We start from the raw sequence: 19134 nt of genomic DNA on the forward strand, positions 1-19134 counted from the left end.
CTGTTATCAGATTTCAGAGATTAATTTGCCCCTTGGATGTACGGCGTCTGGCATGAAAAATCAAACCAGCATTTGAAGGCTTGCTGGAGGGACATGCCTGATATGCTGCAGCACATCACTCGCAATGCTAATTGGATGTTTGGACTATTTTTAAAAGGTCCCCTGAACCCACGGCCAGCCTTTTAAAGAGCGGTTGATAAATAATTAAATCGACACAGATAGAGTTGAAGAATATTTAACTGCTACCCCCATTTAAAGTCTTAGCTTTACAAACCATCAACTTCATAATCTCTTAATTTAACCCCCCCCACCCAATCTCCAAGGCTTAGAGGCAGCATACACACTCTGCTGGAGAACATCTTTATTGAAATCCAACCTGAGACATGTTGACATCTGTTTCCCTAATGACTTTCATTCAGTGCCCATTCAGTCACTGACTGCATAGTGAACCAGCCTATTTGTGCACTATTCAAATCCGTGTTATCGCTGACACAATTTACACCACAGGTTTTCTGAAAGGTCGGATACTCCACCATAAGTCCCATATAGCTCAGGATTCAGCTTAGCTCGGCCCACATTAAGTCCTCATAAATCTATGTATGTTTGTCATTTATAGATCTTATAGATCGTTATACTTTGTGAGATCAATGGCAGGGCTGTCAGGGGATTTGTAAAAGGTGGGGCGTGATGTAGCATGCTCCCAAGAGACAAATCCAAACACGCTTCCCTATGTTTTCTTTCATTGCCTATGATACGCATAGAGAGAAAGATTAAAAGCACCGCCTCATGAATAATCAGAGAAATAAACTCATGTGGAGATGAAGCGTGATTCAGGAGCATGTTTCAACATGAGGGCTTGACATAGTGAAAAACTGAGAGTTAAGACTGCCAGGAGCGTTGGATGCTGACCTGAGAGTATACTGATGCCAACACCCGCTTTATTTGAATGCCAAATTGAAAACACCACAACCTTCCCATCTTTGCCAGCTTCATATCTTAATCCTCCTCAGGCTTTATCACCTAAATCACCTTCGAGAACAAAAGCGGATCCTTTAGGTGGCTTGCTGCACCTATTGCCTGCGTGCCATCCCTCTCTGCTCCCTGCACAGATTTGGCTCCGGGCCACCGCACTCAGGCTCTGTGAGAGAATATGAATGGCATTAGCTCCGGGCTGTTGCCATGGTGTTGACTTATTTACTGTGCATCAGCCCACTGACTTCAAACAGCACAGTACACGTTTTGGCTGCCATATTAGTGTCAGTGTTGTCATCCAAAGGACACATTTCCACTGGGTGATTTAAAAATGTATACTGTGGCTGCTTAGAAACAACAAAGAAGTTATGAGCAAATGCAAAAAAGTCCTGTAAGCTTAAGAGACCAATAGAAAATGTGCATTATTATAATAGAATAAACCTAATATAAAATATTTATTGGGTTTCATTATTAACACATCCAATAAAAAAGCATAAGAATTCCAATGAGATCAGACCAGTTATGATGTTTATTAAAAATGGGATGAAAAACACAGTTGGGATCTTTTTCTAATTTGGGCTCCTTATGAATAACATACATCTCTGAGTTCATTTGGATTGTTGATGTCTTGGGCAGCTGTTTTCTTGAGCAACAGCTGGACTCACATTTGAATGCAACCATATGCAGGAATGTCACTGACATTTACAGTACATGAATAATCAATCTGCTTAGAAGTGAATGCCTAGAGATTCTGTCTTGAAGCTTATGCTTGTGCAGTGGAATAAAATCAGTTTTTTGGTAGAAATCTTGTAGCATATTTTAGGTTTCCTGCAGCATAAATGTGAGTTGTTGCATGGATGGGTATGCCTGGCGAAATGTCCTATACAGTCACTTTATAAAAAGTTAAGCAACAAAAAGAAAAGGTCTGATTCCCCATGAATTTTATAAATGTATAGTCACAGTAGAGCCATATTAGGGCAATGCTCTGACTTTTTCTCCTTTTCTATGTAGCCTATATACCTAAGGAAAATAAACATAAGATATATCTGACTACAGGTCAAAAAACAGCTTTGATCATTTTTCTCAGACAGATACAATTAAATATAATTACTTTTGCAAAATGCACAGTGGATAGTATTACACTGGTACTGCAAGACCTAAGTGCCAGCTCCTCTATCAAATCATGCACGTGAATTACACATTGTGCTTATTGTCTTAGCTTAGATGACTTGATTGTGTTTTCTTCAGTTCTACAATTCCAGAGTGTTCAGTTGGTTCAGGAAACAGAGAGAAAATGATCGTGGTTTAAAGATTTTGAATATTTGTATACTGACTGAGAAGGAGAGACAAAACTCCCCCTGTGATTATATCAGCATTGGACTGTGTATAATACATCTCAGCAGCAGGGATGTTGCTGAGGAAATTAAGGTGTAATCGAGATTCAGACTACAAGACATCTGTGCCATCCTCAAGTGCATGCACAGAATTGCTAACACATTATAGGAGGAAACAGGGCGAGGATGCTGTATGTTGGCTCTGTTTCCTCTCATAAATCAAGTGAAAAGCCCAAACTCTGAACTAGAATGAACTAGAATTAGAATAGTCATGAAAACACTTCTCTTTGGCATGTGTGCAATAAATAGATAAACAATGGATTCGGAAATTTAGAGATGGTCACTCCACTCTTGCAAAAAAAAAAGAAAAAAAGAAAAATGACTATATACCGGATTAAAAATCCAGTATATCTGCAAATCAGGAATCGAGATAGTGCTCCTCTGCTTCATGTTCACCAGCGCTTATAGATTTCAAACAACTTACAATATATTGGCCGCAGAGTGCGTGGAGATAAAGTAAGTAAGTGAGTAAAATATGCATGATTATCGATGTGATACAGGCTACTGATTGGACCTCTATCTGGATTCACACGCTCCGGAGCAGTAGATGGCGATGTGGAGTTTCAAACGACATCACACAGAACGGAAGAAGGAGCAGAAAAACAGAAGACGAAGAAGAAGCTTGCACGTGTATCCAACATGTCTGCCTACCGTGTTGAGATGCTATGAGCTGTGTTGGCTAGTATTTGCTACTTTGACGCCGCTTTGTTCCGCAGACCGTACAGTAAAAGTTACCGAAGAGAGCACTAAAGCCTCAGGATGGCGCAGAGGAAGAAGAAGCTGACGAAGAAGAGGAGATACACGGGCAACAGAGACCACGAGGTCGACTCTGACAGCGGAGACGTTCAGCTGGCTGCTGAAATTAAGGACGATGAATCCGTAAGGAACAATATTTTAAGATAACTCGCGAAGCAGTTGACCGCTGAAGCATTTGATGAAATGACATGTTGTTTTGAGCAGCTCGTGACACCTAAATAGCGTGTATATACCCATCCACACATACGTCATCAAACGTATTGAACACTACTTTGATGTTATGTAAACATACCATTGATTTTCATACTAATTGTTTTCTTACCCCATGATGCATTTGGGCATAAACTGTTCAGTGAAGGAGACATCACGTGGCCAGCAGTTAAAACTTTTTATGTGAACAACGTTTGTGTTTTACAATTCAATTATCCTATCTTGTCAGAATTATCCAGGGGAACATGTGTACTCCTTCTATTTGAAGAAACATGTTTCAATCGCAGAATTCAGCAAAATGCCTTGATAAAATAACTATTTTTTTGGGGTACCTCTGTCATGTTGTTAAGACGCCTTTGCTGTGTTTTGTTATTGGTTTCCACAGCCAGGGAAGAAACTCATGCGGTTCCCGGCCACATCCGACTGCCTGTCAGACGTGGAGCCCGACACCCGGCTGCTGGTCAGAGCCCAGAACAAGAAGAAAAAGAAGTCTGGCGGCTTTCAGTCCATGGGTAAGACCTCGTGAGGAGTGTACAGATACCCCTGCTTGTCCACTGGTTGAATATCTACTTTAAGTAACGTTTGATTTGTTTCCCCAGAGGCAATCATATTTATCTACAATGTGTATGATTTCAGGTCTCAGTTACCCTGTGTATAAAGGCGTCATGAAGAAGGGTTACAAAGTCCCTACTCCGATCCAAAGAAGGGTAAGTCAGTGCCAGTAAAGAATCCCTTAATCAAACATCTGGGACAGCACGATATTTCATTCAAAATTCTTCTCTTCACCACTTCAGACTATCCCAGTGATTTTGGATGGCAAGGATATGGTAGCCATGGCCAGGACTGGCAGTGGCAAGACGGCTGCCTTCCTGGTGCCCATGTTTGAGAAGTTAAAAGTGCCTCAAGCCCAAACGGGAGCCAGGGCCCTAATCCTGACCCCCACCAGAGAGTTGGCCCTGCAGACCATGAAGTTCACAAAAGAGGTCAGATGAACAGACTGATTGTTTACTGTTGTTTATACAGTCCCTGTGATTTAGTAGTGTCCCTGACTTCTCTCTGTCACTTTATTTTGGTATTGTAGTTGGGAAGATTCACCGGCCTCAGGATTGCCTTGATCCTTGGTGGAGACAGGTTGGTGTTCTCTCGATATTCGTTTTCTGTTGTACTCAGATCTGTGCAATTGTCCTTTTTAACTCTGCAATGAATGTAAATGTCTAATTCTTTTTCCAGAATGGATGATCAGTTTGCCGCTCTTCATGAAAACCCCGACATGTGAGTGTCTTGTTGTACCGCTAACTCATAATGTCGACTCTCCCCATCCATGTACTGTACATTTTAACCCTGATCTCTGCTCTTTCCCCCTTAGAATCATCGGTACGCCCGGTCGTCTCATGCACGTTATCAAGGAGATGAACCTGAAGCTGCATGGTGTGGAATACGTGGTGTTTGATGAGGCCGACAGGTGAGAAGTGGAATTGTTTAAAGGTGTCATGTTTTCAATTCGCAGCTTGGATTCACACTTGCACGCATGAATGTGTGAACGGGTCTGTTTTTTTTTTCTTCCTCCTCCTCTCAGGTTGTTTGAAATGGGTTTCGCCGAGCAGCTTCAGGAGATCATCCGGAGGCTTCCAGACAGCAGACAGACTCTGCTGTTCTCTGCCACTCTGCCCAAGCTGCTGGTGGAGTTTGCCAGAGCTGGTGAGATCACTAATCACTTCTGTTTTACATGCATGCATCAAGATTGAAGATGCTTTTGAAGATCATCACGTAACCATCTTTTTATGTTTCCAGGGCTGACTGAACCAGTGTTGATTCGTTTAGATGTGGATTCTAAACTCAGCGACCAGATTAAGGTAAAGAGTTTATTAAATACTAAAGGGTTGGTAGACTTGGTCCTCTCGTTGAAACCACGGATTAAAGAGGGGAAACATGCAAAGTTTTACAAATTAATGATGTGCTCAATAATTTATATAGGACATGTTACTGCTGAAATGGGATGTAACTTCCATCCCAGACCGTGTGATAAAATATTAAATAATTTAAATAAATATGACGGATAAAGGTGTATGTTGTATCTGTCTATCCTGTACAAAATTTTAATTTCTCCCGTCTTCCCTCAGCTGTCATTTTTCCATCTGCGCATGGATGACAAGCAGGCGCTGCTGCTTCATCTGCTGAGGAACATAGTGAAGCCTCAGGAGCAGACGGTGGTGTTTGTAGCCACTAAACACCACGTAGAGTACGTCAAGGAGGTAAGATACAAACCTCAGTGACCCCACACACATTCTCACTAAGCCCATGTGAAGGTTTCCTCATATTTAAGAAAATATCACCTTTTTGATTTCTTTTGTTTTCATGTCCAGCTGCTGACTTTAGAAGGAATCGAGTGTGCCTACATCTACAGCGCCCTCGATCAGACTGCCAGAAAGATCAACATAGGGAAATTTGTGCATCGGAAAGCCATGGTGCTAATTGTGACGGATGTTGCTGCTCGTGGTATAGACATCCCCATGCTGGACAACGTCATCAACTACAACTTCCCCTCCAAGCCCAAGCTCTTCTTGCACAGAGTTGGTAAGCGGCTTGCACGATGAATCGTGATCTCGATCAGGGGAAGAAGTGATGAGCATGATGTGATCCATTTTATTTTGGCCATTGTCATCACCTGTCTTTTCCCATCAGGCCGTGTGGGACGTGCTGGACGCAGTGGCAAAACCTACAGTCTGATTTGTCCAGATGAGATGCCTTTTGTCTATGACCTTCACCTCTTCCTTGGAAGGCCGGTTCAGTTTGCCACACCTGAACACACACCAGGTAGGCTTTGCGGAATCGCCTGCCAGGACTTCAACTGATGAGTATACTCTTGGATTGATTAGTTGTCATAATCTTTGGCTCTCTGCTGCTCGTCCCCTCCTCCCAGATTTAGAGGGTGTGTTCGGTCGGGTCCCTCAGAGTATCCTGGATGACGAAAGTTCTCATTTGTTCACGGTTCACGAGAACTCCCTGGACCTGCAAAACATGCACCACGTCTCCGAGAACGCCTACAAGCAGTATCTCAAGTCTCGACCAAGCCCCTCACCCGAGTCCTTCAGACGGGTCAAAAACACAGATCTGTCCAGCATGGCCGTCCATCCACTACTAGGTGATTTTGGAGGAGGATGTCTGATGAAGAGAACGGTGATGATGGTGCTCAGGCAGTAGTTTGTAACAACCTTTTGATTGATCTTGTTTCAGGGTCTGGTTTGGAGAAACTGGAACTGGAGCGCCTTCACATAGTCGATGCCATCAAAGGCTACAAATCCAAAGCGGTGCGTTCCAGTAGATGATAATGTAGACATCTCATAGCGCAGAAATGTCCTGCTGACCCGTGACTGCACATTAAATTGTTCTCCTTTTTGTCTTCACGTAGACCATCTTTGAAATCAACTCCAGCAGTAAGACGCAGGCCGGTGAGGTCATGCGGGCCAAGCGCTCCAAGGACAAGCGGCTGGTGGACAAATTCAGTAAACAGAGAGCCAACCTGGCTGCAGAAAGCCGGCTGCACCAGCCCGTCAAACCCACCACCACCGCTGACGATTATACACACAACACGGGCGAAAACGAGGATGATGATATGAAGGCAAGAAACACTCGTGCCTCTGCGGTGTTATGATTTGAAACCAAGCAGCTACAACCCGTCTCTTGAGCCCAATGATATTCAGATTATCGTCTATTATCATAAAGAGAAGCAGCAAACACATTAACCATTCAAAACCATTTGCTGCTGATCAACTCCTCATTAAATCGAGTAATCAATACAGCGCTAATATATATATATTTTTAAACATTTTAATGATGGAGCAGCATCTCTACTATGTGTTAATTATTGTGGCAAATCCTCATTTTGTATACGGCACTGAAAATGACAGCCTAAATGTCAATGTTGAACGTGTAATTCGTCATGTGTCCACCAGGGGGTGTTCACTGTCGTAGGAGGTGGAAAAAAGAGAAGCCTGCAGGAATATGGGGAAGAAGGACAACAGAACAAGAGAAGCAGACCGTCAGGCAAAGATGAGGAGTTTTACATCCCCTACAGACCCAAAGACTTTGACTCTGAGAGAGGGTAAGACGTTAAACATTGAGATTTTTTTCAAGGTGAAAAAAAAAAAAGACATCAACCTTGATTTACAATGTATTACCTGTGTGTGATAACCTGCGACACGTCCGTGTGGCTTTAGGTTAAGTCTCGGCGGAGAGGGCAGTGCCTTTGAACAGCAGGCCTCCTCAGCTGTCCTGGACCTGATGGGAGATGAGGGAAACAAGTTAAACCAGTACAAGAGCATCATGAAATGGTGAAAATTCAATCTAAATCTACTTCTCTCCTCCTCTTTCCGACACCTCATGCCTCCGATTCTGCCATTTATGAGCATAATTCAGTGTCTCTCTGTCATTTGTAGGGATCGTAAAAAGAAACGCTTTGTGAGAGATGCAGGAAAGGAGGACCAGAAGAAGAGGCTCAGACTAGATGGTGGACAGGTCATCGATAACAAGAAGAACAAGAAGAACTTGTATCCTCTTTGTGTACTTGTTTACTATTACGGTTCCCTCTCACTCTGACAGTATTTATCTGTGTTGTTGAGATGTTGTATCCCTTAACCACACGTCAGTTACGATGAGTGGAAGAAAAAATACAGGGTCGATGATGGAGGATCTGGCTCTGATGGAGAAGGAGGAGGAAGAGGACGAGGAGTACGAGGAGGGGGGAGGCCAGGAGGAGGTAGGAGAGCAACTGTAGTCTTAACTTGAACAGTTTAGAACGAATCCCTTACATCTGAGGGACCGAAAAAAGTAATGATTGTTTACTCATAGGTAAAATGATCTGATGCATCCCTGAAATATGATATTTAATCCATGTCTCTGTATTATCCGTCTCCCAGGTCGCGGTCGTGGTCGGGGCCGTGGTCGTGGTCGTGGCAGTAATCCCAACTTCCAGAGCCCTGTAGGACAGCAGCAGGCGCCCGGTGGCCTCAAAGTGCGCTCAGAGCTGAAGTCGAGGGAGCAAATCCTGAAGGGGCGCAAGAAAGAGGAGAAGCACCAGTTCCTGCAGGGCGGAGGCATGAGGAACCTCCGAACCAAAAACAAAAAGTGGCTCGGAGAAGTTAAGAAGTCCGGTTTTGGACGGGGTGATTCAAAGAAGGGCAAGATGAGGAAGAAACTCTGAGGAGGACACAGAGGGAGAACTATCGCAGCGGGACGATGGCGGGACGATGGCGGGACGGAGGGCGCCGTGAGGGGACTGGATGATAGATACCATTATCCTCCCACACCACCTTCAATAAATAGTGATTATGGATAAAAGAAGAGTTGAGGAAAGCATTTCTACACTGTAGAGATGAACTGCTGAGCTCTAGATTTGACACAGAGTATGTATAAGAATGATCCAGTGAACTGGAGTTTCCTCTTTTATCTGTGTCGGCAGATTGTTTTTGAGTACTCAGATATTTCTATACACGTAATGAACTGTTGGCAAAATATAGATGTGATTAAGATAATATTCTGTGTCTTCTTCAATTGCAGTCAGTTGCATGTTGATACAACAAACAAAAGTGTTTTTTAATGTGAATTACCCAAATATATACATTTTTAGTCTTGAAGCTGAGGGACTGGTAAGTGTCCCTGATGTGCATATCTGCATTAGATATTGGTTCTGGTCCATAACTTTTAAAAAAAGCGGGGAATGTCTTTAAGAAGTGTGGCTCTGGCTACATATGGTATGACAATATGGCTCCATTAAACAGGATTCTAGTACCAGGGGAACCGTGGTCTGACTTTCTCTATCTGCGGTTCTTTTGTGCGTTTAGTTGCCGTTTAAATGAAAGCCCAGTCGGGGAAACCACAGGCTGTGAAAGGATGTTTGATGTGACTTTGTTCCCTGCCGTCGGCCTTCGTATTTGTTGGTGTGTCGTTCCTTCCCGCTGGTGTAAAGTCTGGATTGCTCCCAGTTTCTGCCTCGGTGGATGATGTGAATGAAAAATGAGGCACTGGTTTGTACGAACCTTTAAAACTGAGCGCTACGGTCCAAAAAATTCAGCTTCTCATAATCCATCTCCTTTGATGTTGTTATCCACCAAATGATGTGTTCAGTGAAAGAGCTGAAACCACTGGTTCTGTTATTTTCTACGTTTTAGTTTTTTGCTAATGAGTAGTTGGAAATAGCACAGCATCTTCATACGGTACGATGCTGCACTCTTTTGGTGGAAAACTAGCACTGCAAGTGTATCGGAGCGTCCCAGAAGATAGTTTGGATGCTTAATCAATACAACACAGGTGTCGATTATAACTGACGATTAGAATTATAACAATATTTAACTGGAATATTGATGGATAAATATCTAATGTCTTGTATTATAGTGGTATTTATTAAGTATTACGGTTCTAAAATGACTAATGGATTACTTCTAGTACAAATAACCACCGATTTATCTTGCTTTTGACATTATTACGTTTTAGTCTTTTAGGGATCTTTCCCTGAATATCAAGGCTTGACGTGTTTAAATTTCCACCAAACCAAATGAAACAAGTTGTACTGTTGATTTAATTTGCATTAAGACGAGTACTAGTTAAACTTTATTTAAAATGATAATCTTTGGGATTGTGTTCAACGATATAGTAAACTAGAGTTTGATCTGTTAATATTGGCCTGGTAGCTTCACATCTGATAAGCATCACATCCGACTGTTTTTTTTTTTCTGGCCACATGTCAAATGATCATGTAATTTATTTCCTGCAGAAGATGCAACAGTCGATCATCCGGCGAAGGAGTATTCTCTCATTTCTTCAGCTGCTGGGAAGGTGAAAAACATGACCACATGCGCAGCAGCCTCGGACTAAAGAGCAGCACTGTACCAATGAAAGCGAGGGAGACGAGTAGCTCGCTCCATCTGGATGTGGTTACAGTGCTCGCTGTGTTTTTGGATGATATGCGTACATGCCATCATAGGTTATTCATGGCTGCACTGAATCAACGGCTGAGATTTGTGCCTTCCAGTCATCTGTGTGAATGCTGCTAAAGATGGAGGAAAGTGGGTGGTAGGTGGATAATGTATTTGGTTCCCAACACAGCAGGGTAGTCATGGAGATTGTCACAGGACACACACCAGAACACCGTCATGTTTCACAGCGGGGTGATCTTAAAATACGTTAATAAAATACACCAGTTGCTCTGTCTCGGGGATAAAAGCAAGTTTCAGGTTGCTATGCAGTTTATGAAGCCTCAACTGTATCAATATTGTATGAAGGAAATATAAAGTGAGATTATTCATATATTTAAACAACTTTCTGGGACTAATAGTAATGTTATACATTATATTCATAAATATAGAGGAAATAAAGCTACATATTATAAAAAACAATAGAATTGTCAATATATTACATGCAAAATATATTAATATAATACTTTGCACTAGAATCTTATTCCTAGAGATTATCGATGAATTGTTTTTTGATGTTGTACCTGCTTCACTTTTGAAATAGCTTCTCAGTATATATTATTCACATTCGCTGACATTTTGACATCTAAACATTTAATGAGCATACTGTACATTAATAGATTTCATGTGGAATAGAGAGCATTCACACATGCAAACAAGTCAATCGTCAAAATATGTTATAAAACAAGGAAGATGTCGGTCTGTGGGTATGTGCATACGTCCTTTGCATAACTCGAGAACCGTTCATCCGATCTACTTCACACTTGGTGGGTGTGTTGCTGTGGAATCAAGGACGTGTAGTGACGAATTCTGGCTCAGAAAGCGTTCTGTTCCATATTCCATACAGTCTACGGTTCTGCTCAGCTGGAGGGGCGGAGGTTCAGGGCTCTGCAGACTGCGTTCCAATACTCACACTACCATACTATTTAGTATGCCACAAAAAAAGAATGTCCCAATACATAGTATGTCAAATGCAGTTTACGAAAAATACCAGGATGTTCTGTCTATCCGGTCGCATTTTACAGTGTGCAAGCCAGCATGCTTTCCTCCCTATTCTGACCCACAATCCTTTGGTCAGCAGATATATATATATATATGAGCAAAAAGGTTAAAGTTCAAGATGCCATGTTATGAGGAAGTAGTATGTCCCAATTGAATGCATTCTGCATGCAACAATATGCACTTTGTAACATGAGTAAAGAGAAAAGGTTTGCAGTTTGGAAAGCAGTTTGAATCTCAGTCGAGCATGTCGTCTGCAGACCGAGGCTCGTTGACTGCAGTTCACTTTTGTCGGATGTAGCCTGCAAGCTACATGGATGCAACCCAACCTTCTTCACTTCCCCAGAGTCAAGAGCAGGAGGCCTACAGGAACAGCGGCACTCTGCCATTGCAACCCAAATGATGTAAGTTTTTGCCTTATTCATTTATAATACTAATAATGTTGAGGCTGGCAAAATAACTGCAAATGGCAGCTTGCTGTGTTGAGCACCTTGTGTGTGTGGAGACAATCCCGGCCTAAGACTGACTCAAAGCTATGCTCTGAATTCAGTTTATAGTTCATTAAATAGTAAAACTATGAAGTCTGACCCTGCTGTTTTTTTCCCTGCGAGCCAGAGTGTATTTCACTGGTGTTTATGAGTAGCAGCGATTGGGTTTGTAACACAAATATATCAAGACAGCTGTATTGCTGAGGACCCAAAGAAGCGCAGTGTAAAGCTGTTTGTATGAGCAGTTCTTGAGAAAACGACAGAGGCCAAGCATTCGGCCCGTTCTGAACAGGCATTCGTTTCAACTGACTGATGAAACTCACACCTGAGCAAACCATGGGCTGGCTATAAAAAGTTCTTTGTGGAGAGCAGCATCCAGAATGGGCATTTGTACTGTCTGTCCTCTAACTATCTGGGACCAGAACAAATTATGTTGCCTATACGATATCAGTTAATCCTCACGCAGAGATACTGAGCTCCAGCCTGCCTTTACCTCATATCCTGTCCTCTGTGAAACCAGTCCTTTACCCCTCCTCGTCTATCTGATGGCCCCTCTCCCCGCCCAGCGCTGTATGGTGCTACAGCAGCTCTCCAGTCATCAGGAACAGCAGCTTTATCTTTGTTTAGGGTTCCCAGGACTGACACAGCATCCACTTGAGATATGCTGAAGAGCCTGCGCTTTAGAGTACTGCTGCTCTCAGAACAGTGGGATATAAATGCTAGGCAGTAGTTACAGCTGTGTGTAGCTGACATTGTCTGACCATTGTCCACAATTTGACAGGACAGAATTTTTTTTTTATATATGGGAACACCACACTTTTTAGTTAATTAATTATCTGTGTCAACTTTGCATGACTGCTGGTCATGGTTTTGTCAATCAACTCATACCATGTCCCAATGATTGACCCATTGGTTTCAGTTTATCTCCGTGTCTTATTGAAAAGCACTTCTCTACTTGTTGGTATTCTTACATGGCTCAGCTGACTTTTTAATACAAGGAAAAAAACAAAACAGATTTTATTATGCTCCTTAATTGTCCATGTTTGAACATGGCTCGTGAGCCGACTCTTAAAACTTGGCTGCTTGTCTTTAAGTGCACTAACAAGAAACGGCCTCTGCTTGCAACTGCATCAATAACATTCAGGTCTCTGCATGTTTAATTAATCATAACTTGTAGCTGCCTGGAAAAAAAAAAGGCAAATGTCAGACAAAAGATCTGCACACTGCACTGAGAGCTTTCAGTGAGTTTAATTTAACGGAACAATGTTTCTAACAAAGATCATCATCACTCTAGTAGTAGTGATCTACTCTGACTCAAAAAACCCTCCTTACCCAGTAACTTTGTGTTGCCTTCTAGATATATATGAACAGCGTGTTGAGAATTTTTTTCCCATAATTATCTCATTAATCTTAATCCACCATCAAAGCAATTATCTGTTTGCAGATATGTGAGTGTGCTGTGTCTGTTTTTTTCTGTCCCGAGCGGCCGTCCCTGCAGTCTGGCTCTCTCCTCCAATGATAAGATTGCTGCCCTTTTCTCAGGCTATCGCTTACGAGGCAAAAGGCCACTTGAGGAATGACAGGGCCAACATGACTGACATTAGCCGCTCTCGCCTCAATTGCAATTTCATTCTCCTGTGTGGAAAACGGCTGACAACTCATTAACGAATGTCTTTAATGGGACTTTCTTTTTTTTTTTTTTTTTTTTCAAAGAAGGGCATCCATTGCTGCCCTCTCAGACTGGGCGGAGCTGAGATGTTGTTAGTCTCAACTGCTGGTTAGCTCGGTTTATTGTGAAATTATAATTAGAGTGCTGTGGCTTTGTTTTGGACAACAGGCAGCTCATGAAGATGTTTGGAACAACCTAACATGCAGACGCTTTAAGGGAACCTTAAATTAGCTTGATCGTAAGGGGAAAGCTGTTGTCACTAGAACTCTTTCTCGGGGCCAGAAACGTCCCTAATTAGAGATAGAAACGTCTGTTGGGGTTGCGTTGGCTGCAGGCCATTTACAGTACGTTGAATCAGAACCACATTGGGAAAATGATCACACAGATCTGAATCCCTTTGAAAACCCTAAACATTTCTATGATGAAGTGTGACAAGCTGAAGTTCAGAAATGGCACTAGCCGTTAACACGGTGAATAAAAATACACTTTTTGAGACATGATCTACTAGTTATCTTTTTTCTAATATTTAGTTACTCTTGCAGTACACCAAACTGTGTATTTACCAAACCTCTCTCTTGTTAAAAACCTTCCTGGTACTTTTCAATGATTGCTGGTAACTGGGAACCTCCCGACCTGCAGCGTTCACCTAACCCGGTTAACAAACAAGCCACATGTGCTTGACTTTTAGTGACCTTTCTCATTTGTAATCATTATTTGGGGATGTTAAGTCACAATACTTTTAATATGTCCGTGACTTCCTGTGTCACGGACAATTTAAGATCATTTAAGATGTACAGATGTACCACATAAATATTCAGCTGTCTCATTATAATCCCCCTTCCTAAATGTTTCAAGTATCCAATCTTTCTGATTAAGCCGGAAAAAAAAACCAAACCCCCACCACCTGCCAATTTTAAATGTAAAGAACATCTTTCAATGCCAGAGAGCTGTGTCTCTGTTATGATCTGTTGCTGCTGTCAAGCTGTAAATCTGGATGCACCCTCCGAGAAAGGAAAGGCTTTTCAGCGGGGACTATTACGTCTAAAGCAAGCTGCGAGACGGTGTTTCCGCTGCTTGCCTTTGTGCCATGAAAATGAAATAGAGTCAGCACGCAAAGGCCTCTTTTTTTCTGTTTTGCACCTCTTTTTCTTTTTTTTATTGCCCTCAGCATCTTCCCACATTTTCCATACTTTGTCATTGGGACCACAAACCCTGAAAATAACGGTTGCTGGGTTTATTGTGTGTATTCTAAAGTGGAAAAATGGCACATGAACGTATATGTGGTGAAGTTGGTTAAATGTACAACCGAAGGGCAGAGTTAAAATAAGTCTCATGAAAGTTTAACGTTTTGATTCTGCAGGTCTACCAAAAATATTGCCAACCTTTCTCTAATCAATACAATTAATGCACAATTAAGAAAGCTAACATTCAATGTGAGGATTTGTTTTTGAATGACATTACAAGAGAGACGACTGTGTGTTTTGCTGTTAGGGGGGGGGGAAACATGTTGGCATGGAGCCACATTGGATCAGCAGAGGGTTATTTTTGGGGATGCTCAGGTGCCTGGGGCCCCGTCAGAAAGCCCATATAAAGAGGTCCTCTCCGGGTGGGTGGAAAGTGGGTTATCAGCTTCAGTGTCGCTCCTCGATGGGGCCGACTCGTTTGCATCTAGTCAACACCTTCCGCCCCTCTCTGGCTCTGATCCTAAAGCGACCCCGTGGCCTTACCGAGCACTTTGAATACATCTCCTTCCTCCACATTTCCTCTTACACTCCACCCCCTCTTAAACCAATCAATTCTATTTCACACTAAATGCTTTTATTTATCCACAATACTCTCTTTTCAACCCTTTCCAAGCCCTATATCTATCGCCCCTTTCTCATCTGTTTTACATTATTGATGAACGGGAAGAGCAGAGGTGTGTTCTGCTTTAACCATGTTGTGACAGTACCTTGGGGTTAATGGGATTTCAGTGTAAAGCTGAGCTAAAATCACTGTACTTAAAAAGATATGCACATCCAGTGCAAGTGTGATTTTGTAGACTGTCAAACGTCTGATAAAACACAACAGCAATCAGTGTTCGTTCATACATTTGCACTATACAGCAGGGACAGTGTCATACCAAAACAACCTCCTGTATGTATTTATCCTTCATAGTTAGATTAATTTAAGCAATGCCAGTGCGTCCTAATCTGGTTTGTAACATTTTGTCTGATATTGTACAAGACTAGCATATTGAAAAATGTTATTACCACATTTTTCCGTTCTTCCTTCTCTACCCGTCTCTCCTTTCCTTGTCAAAGGAATGTTTTCCCAGACTTTCTTTTCACCCTCTGTGAGCGCTCTGTCTCTCTGTGGTTACACACTTCATTTGTCTTCACCAGGATCAGAGAAACACCAAAAATCTAAATAATCACTGGACACTGAAGTAGCAGAACGCTTAAGACAAACCGTGGATAACAACATGACAAAACTTGTTAAGACAGAGCTCTGGAGAAGCTGGCCACTCTAACGAAATATTTTATTCGCCATTAGTCATATTTAACCAATATTTCAGGATACTTTTAAAAACTGAAGCTCATTTTAATATTTCTTTCATATCAATATTTTTCTTTGACATTGTAAAGCTTTAGAACGTTTCAATTATTCATTTGTTGGCTGTATGTGGTTCATTTTTATTGTATTGACAGTGACAAACAAAATTTAATAACATAAGTAAAATGCCTGAATCATGAACATTTCCATTGCTTTGATATTGCATATTATAATCAACTTGTCAAAGGTACTAAAAAGTTAAAACAAAAGGAGTCTATATATTCCATTATACGAGCCTATATATGAAAATAGCTTTAATCATCTTATTTCCTCCAGCTGATAAAAGCGTTTGATGCATAACTGTGGCCACACAATCCAATATTATCTGTTTAATATTAAATACAACTATTGCTGTGCTTTGCTTTACAGTCATGTAAGGTTTTACGTGTGCTCTGTCTATATTCTTATATTATATCATTTCTCTTTAAATTACTTTTCTTGAAAATCTTACTATAGCGTCAACCCAGAGAAAAGCCATTTAACGCTGCACTTAACTTACCTACCAAAAGATGGCGCTACAGCCATTGTCCAAGGTCAGACCGAGAAGACTGGAAACCGGTGGGCTTTCCTGGGCCTCTCAGCGAGGTCTGAGTTCTGGATGTATGTGAGCGGGCTTGAAGTGATCGTGGTGTCAGGGTCGTCAAACTGGACAGTGTGGAAAAGTTTGTGTTGGGAGCCATTCATCAGTGGTCACTCAAAGTTAACACTATGCAGCAGTATTTCAGTAATATTGTAGGGTTGAGTGGAGGAGTCCCTTAAAGCCTAATATATATATATAATATATATATATATAGTTACATTGACTTGGGAAGGGGAGGAGGAGTGCTGTAACCTTTTCCATAAGGAGAATTGAGGGTTTGTGATTGGTTGACGACTATTTTCCCATCTCTCTTTCTCCCTCATGCTTCCTCTCCCACCCCCTCCCACCAGACCCTGGATGGCACGCAAGGCCCTGACCACCGCCGCAGCATGGCGCCGAGGGGGTACAGAGTTTGTGTGTGTGTATGTGTGTGCATGTTGTGTGCGTCAGCCCCTTTTTGGAGGGCCGAGACCCCGGATATGTTGTGGAAGTGTGCAGTGGACAGGGGCCAGACAGGATGTGACCTCCTGGAGGAAGCTCAGCAGGCCCTATAGGCCAAGTAGCTATCAATCAACACCCTTTGTCCCGCCCCCAACCGACCACTTCAAACGCACAGGAGGATTAGACCCATGGCCAGCTCTTTTTATTGATCTTTTATATAAATTAGCAAATTATAATCACATCACTCATGGTCAAGAACACTACCGATCGAGTATGAATGAACGGAAGCAAAGAATTGTACCGATAAGCAACTCAGTATTTTCATTATTCTTTCACTGATAGAAAACCGTGACAGTTCGTTTTTCACGTTGGATAAAATATGTTTGATTTGTTGCAGAAAATGAGTATTTTTGCTGGGTTGCTGTGATAAATTCAGAAATCTATCGATCTACCAGCAATTACCGTTGCTGTTTAATTACAGAATGTGACCTAGATCTGTACCAGTCACTTGTAATTGCCGGACGTGATTATTTATTAGTCTTTTGGACCCCACTGTAATTTAGCAGGGCCACTTTCATTACTCCCAATCCATGGTAACAGCAGATCAAAGCTCCAGGTTGATTCTCCTCCTCTGCATGCTGTCCGGGGTCGAACCTGCACTTCGGACAAATAGCCGACAGGTCAGGAACTCAGTTCCGCTGAGGGTAGAGGCCAAGGGCCCGGGACTGACCCGACACCGATGCCACTGTGAACTGTGTCTTATGTGTCTTTCAGTTTGAGACAAAGTAGATCTTTTGTTCCTTGGCGGTGTAGAGGTGGTTGCTTTGGTGATAACGATGAGACGATGGACTTATAATGACTCGAGTGTTTATTGTCTGCATTGTCAGTAACCAATGCTGTGATAATCATATCTTTGATAAAGTTGACAATAACGGTGTCAGAATCAAGACTATGCTGCAAAAAGTTGCCATGGGTGGGTCAGTTTTTCCTCTATTGAGGCAATAACAACAAACATCTGGAGGTAATGGAAAGTTCATTCCAAGTTTGCTACAACACTAATTTGCACGTGTTGCTGTGGAAGAAAAAAAATGGTACCCTAAAGTAGAGCAAATAACCAGTTTACTTATTGTAATTACACTTTTGTTGCACATATGATTTTTATTTATATCCTGACCTCCTTTTAACTACCTGCCCATTTAATTCTGTCTTTAAACAGAGAAATAGGCTGTTATACATAAATATATATATATATATATATATATATATATATATATATATATATATATATATATATATATATATATATATATATATATATATGAAAAACACTCTTCATCCACACTCATTTGGTATTTTTGCACAAGAGGATATCAGTGAAAAGCTCACTGGCCTAACAGGCTAAATATTGGGGAAGAGGACAGCAGTTAATAGACATATGAACGTCTCAGTGTCTGGGGAAAAAAGTGCCAAAGGTGCTAATTAACAGAGCTGTCAGTGGTTCCTTGAAGTGAAGTGAACTTGCCGATAAGCCGAGTGGCTGGTGGAGGGAAACTGATGAGGCCCCCAAGCCATCTGGACCTTGTTCTCCCAGAGAGCAGGGCTGTGGCACAAAAAGCCTATCGACAGTAAAGTATGCCAAATATATTCAGAAAATGTCACCTGATTTTGTTTTCAAACCAAGAAAACAATTGTCGGGTTACAGTGTCGACAGGTCTCGGAGGTAAACGGGTAATAACGTTTGGTAAAGGAAAGATTTTGGTGGCATTAACAGTTTCATGCATGTTTGTGTATGGATTCATGAAAAAACACCAGAATTTGCTGACTAAAAAAATATTTTTTCAGAACCTACTTTACATTTTTGTGTCATTTTATTTTCAGTCTCACATCTATAACAAAACATTTTTGGGGTCAAATGTGCACAGATGAATAAGAAAATGTGAGATTGTGCTTTTAAATCATTTCATGTGTGGGGTCTTATTTTCTGGACAATTTTAGAAAAAAAAAACCTTCAATCTATGGACTCAGATGATTTTTCTCTCTCTTTCAGTCATCTTTAGCAGTG

General features: G+C 41.7%; 1 protein-coding gene across 1 annotated transcript; it reads left to right on the forward strand.

Moving 5' to 3' along the window:
- The first annotated feature begins 2971 nt into the window (after window positions 1-2971).
- On the forward strand, window positions 2972-8863 carry ddx54 (DEAD (Asp-Glu-Ala-Asp) box polypeptide 54). The gene is made up of 20 exons (XM_076086592.1): window positions 2972-3245; window positions 3718-3844; window positions 3969-4039; window positions 4127-4315; window positions 4414-4463; window positions 4563-4604; window positions 4699-4794; window positions 4909-5030; window positions 5124-5185; window positions 5453-5584; window positions 5696-5906; window positions 6015-6146; window positions 6253-6474; window positions 6567-6640; window positions 6742-6951; window positions 7286-7434; window positions 7550-7663; window positions 7769-7879; window positions 7979-8088; window positions 8249-8863. The coding sequence occupies exons 1-20, from the start codon at window positions 3126-3128 to the stop codon at window positions 8530-8532; spliced, it is 2628 nt and encodes an 875-aa protein (XP_075942707.1). The 5' UTR covers window positions 2972-3125; the 3' UTR covers window positions 8533-8863.
- Window positions 8864-19134: the final 10271 nt, after the last annotated feature.

The sequence above is a fragment of the Anarhichas minor genome, unplaced genomic scaffold (assembly GCF_050575085.1).
Source record: "Anarhichas minor isolate MPS153535 unplaced genomic scaffold, ASM5057508v1 ptg000002l, whole genome shotgun sequence".
NCBI lineage: Eukaryota > Metazoa > Chordata > Actinopteri > Perciformes > Anarhichadidae > Anarhichas > Anarhichas minor.

Excerpts from the sequence above, each read along its gene's own strand:
- ddx54 (XM_076086592.1), top strand. The coding sequence starts at position 3,126 with ATGGCGCAGAGGAAGAAGAAGCTGACGAAGAAGAGGAGATACACGGGC. Across the intron at positions 4,795-4,908 it reads GTGTTTGATGAGGCCGACAG|GTTGTTTGAAATGGGTTTCG; the intron begins GTGAGAAGTGGA and ends TCCTCCTCTCAG. Across the intron at positions 5,585-5,695 it reads ACGTAGAGTACGTCAAGGAG|CTGCTGACTTTAGAAGGAAT; the intron begins GTAAGATACAAA and ends TTTCATGTCCAG.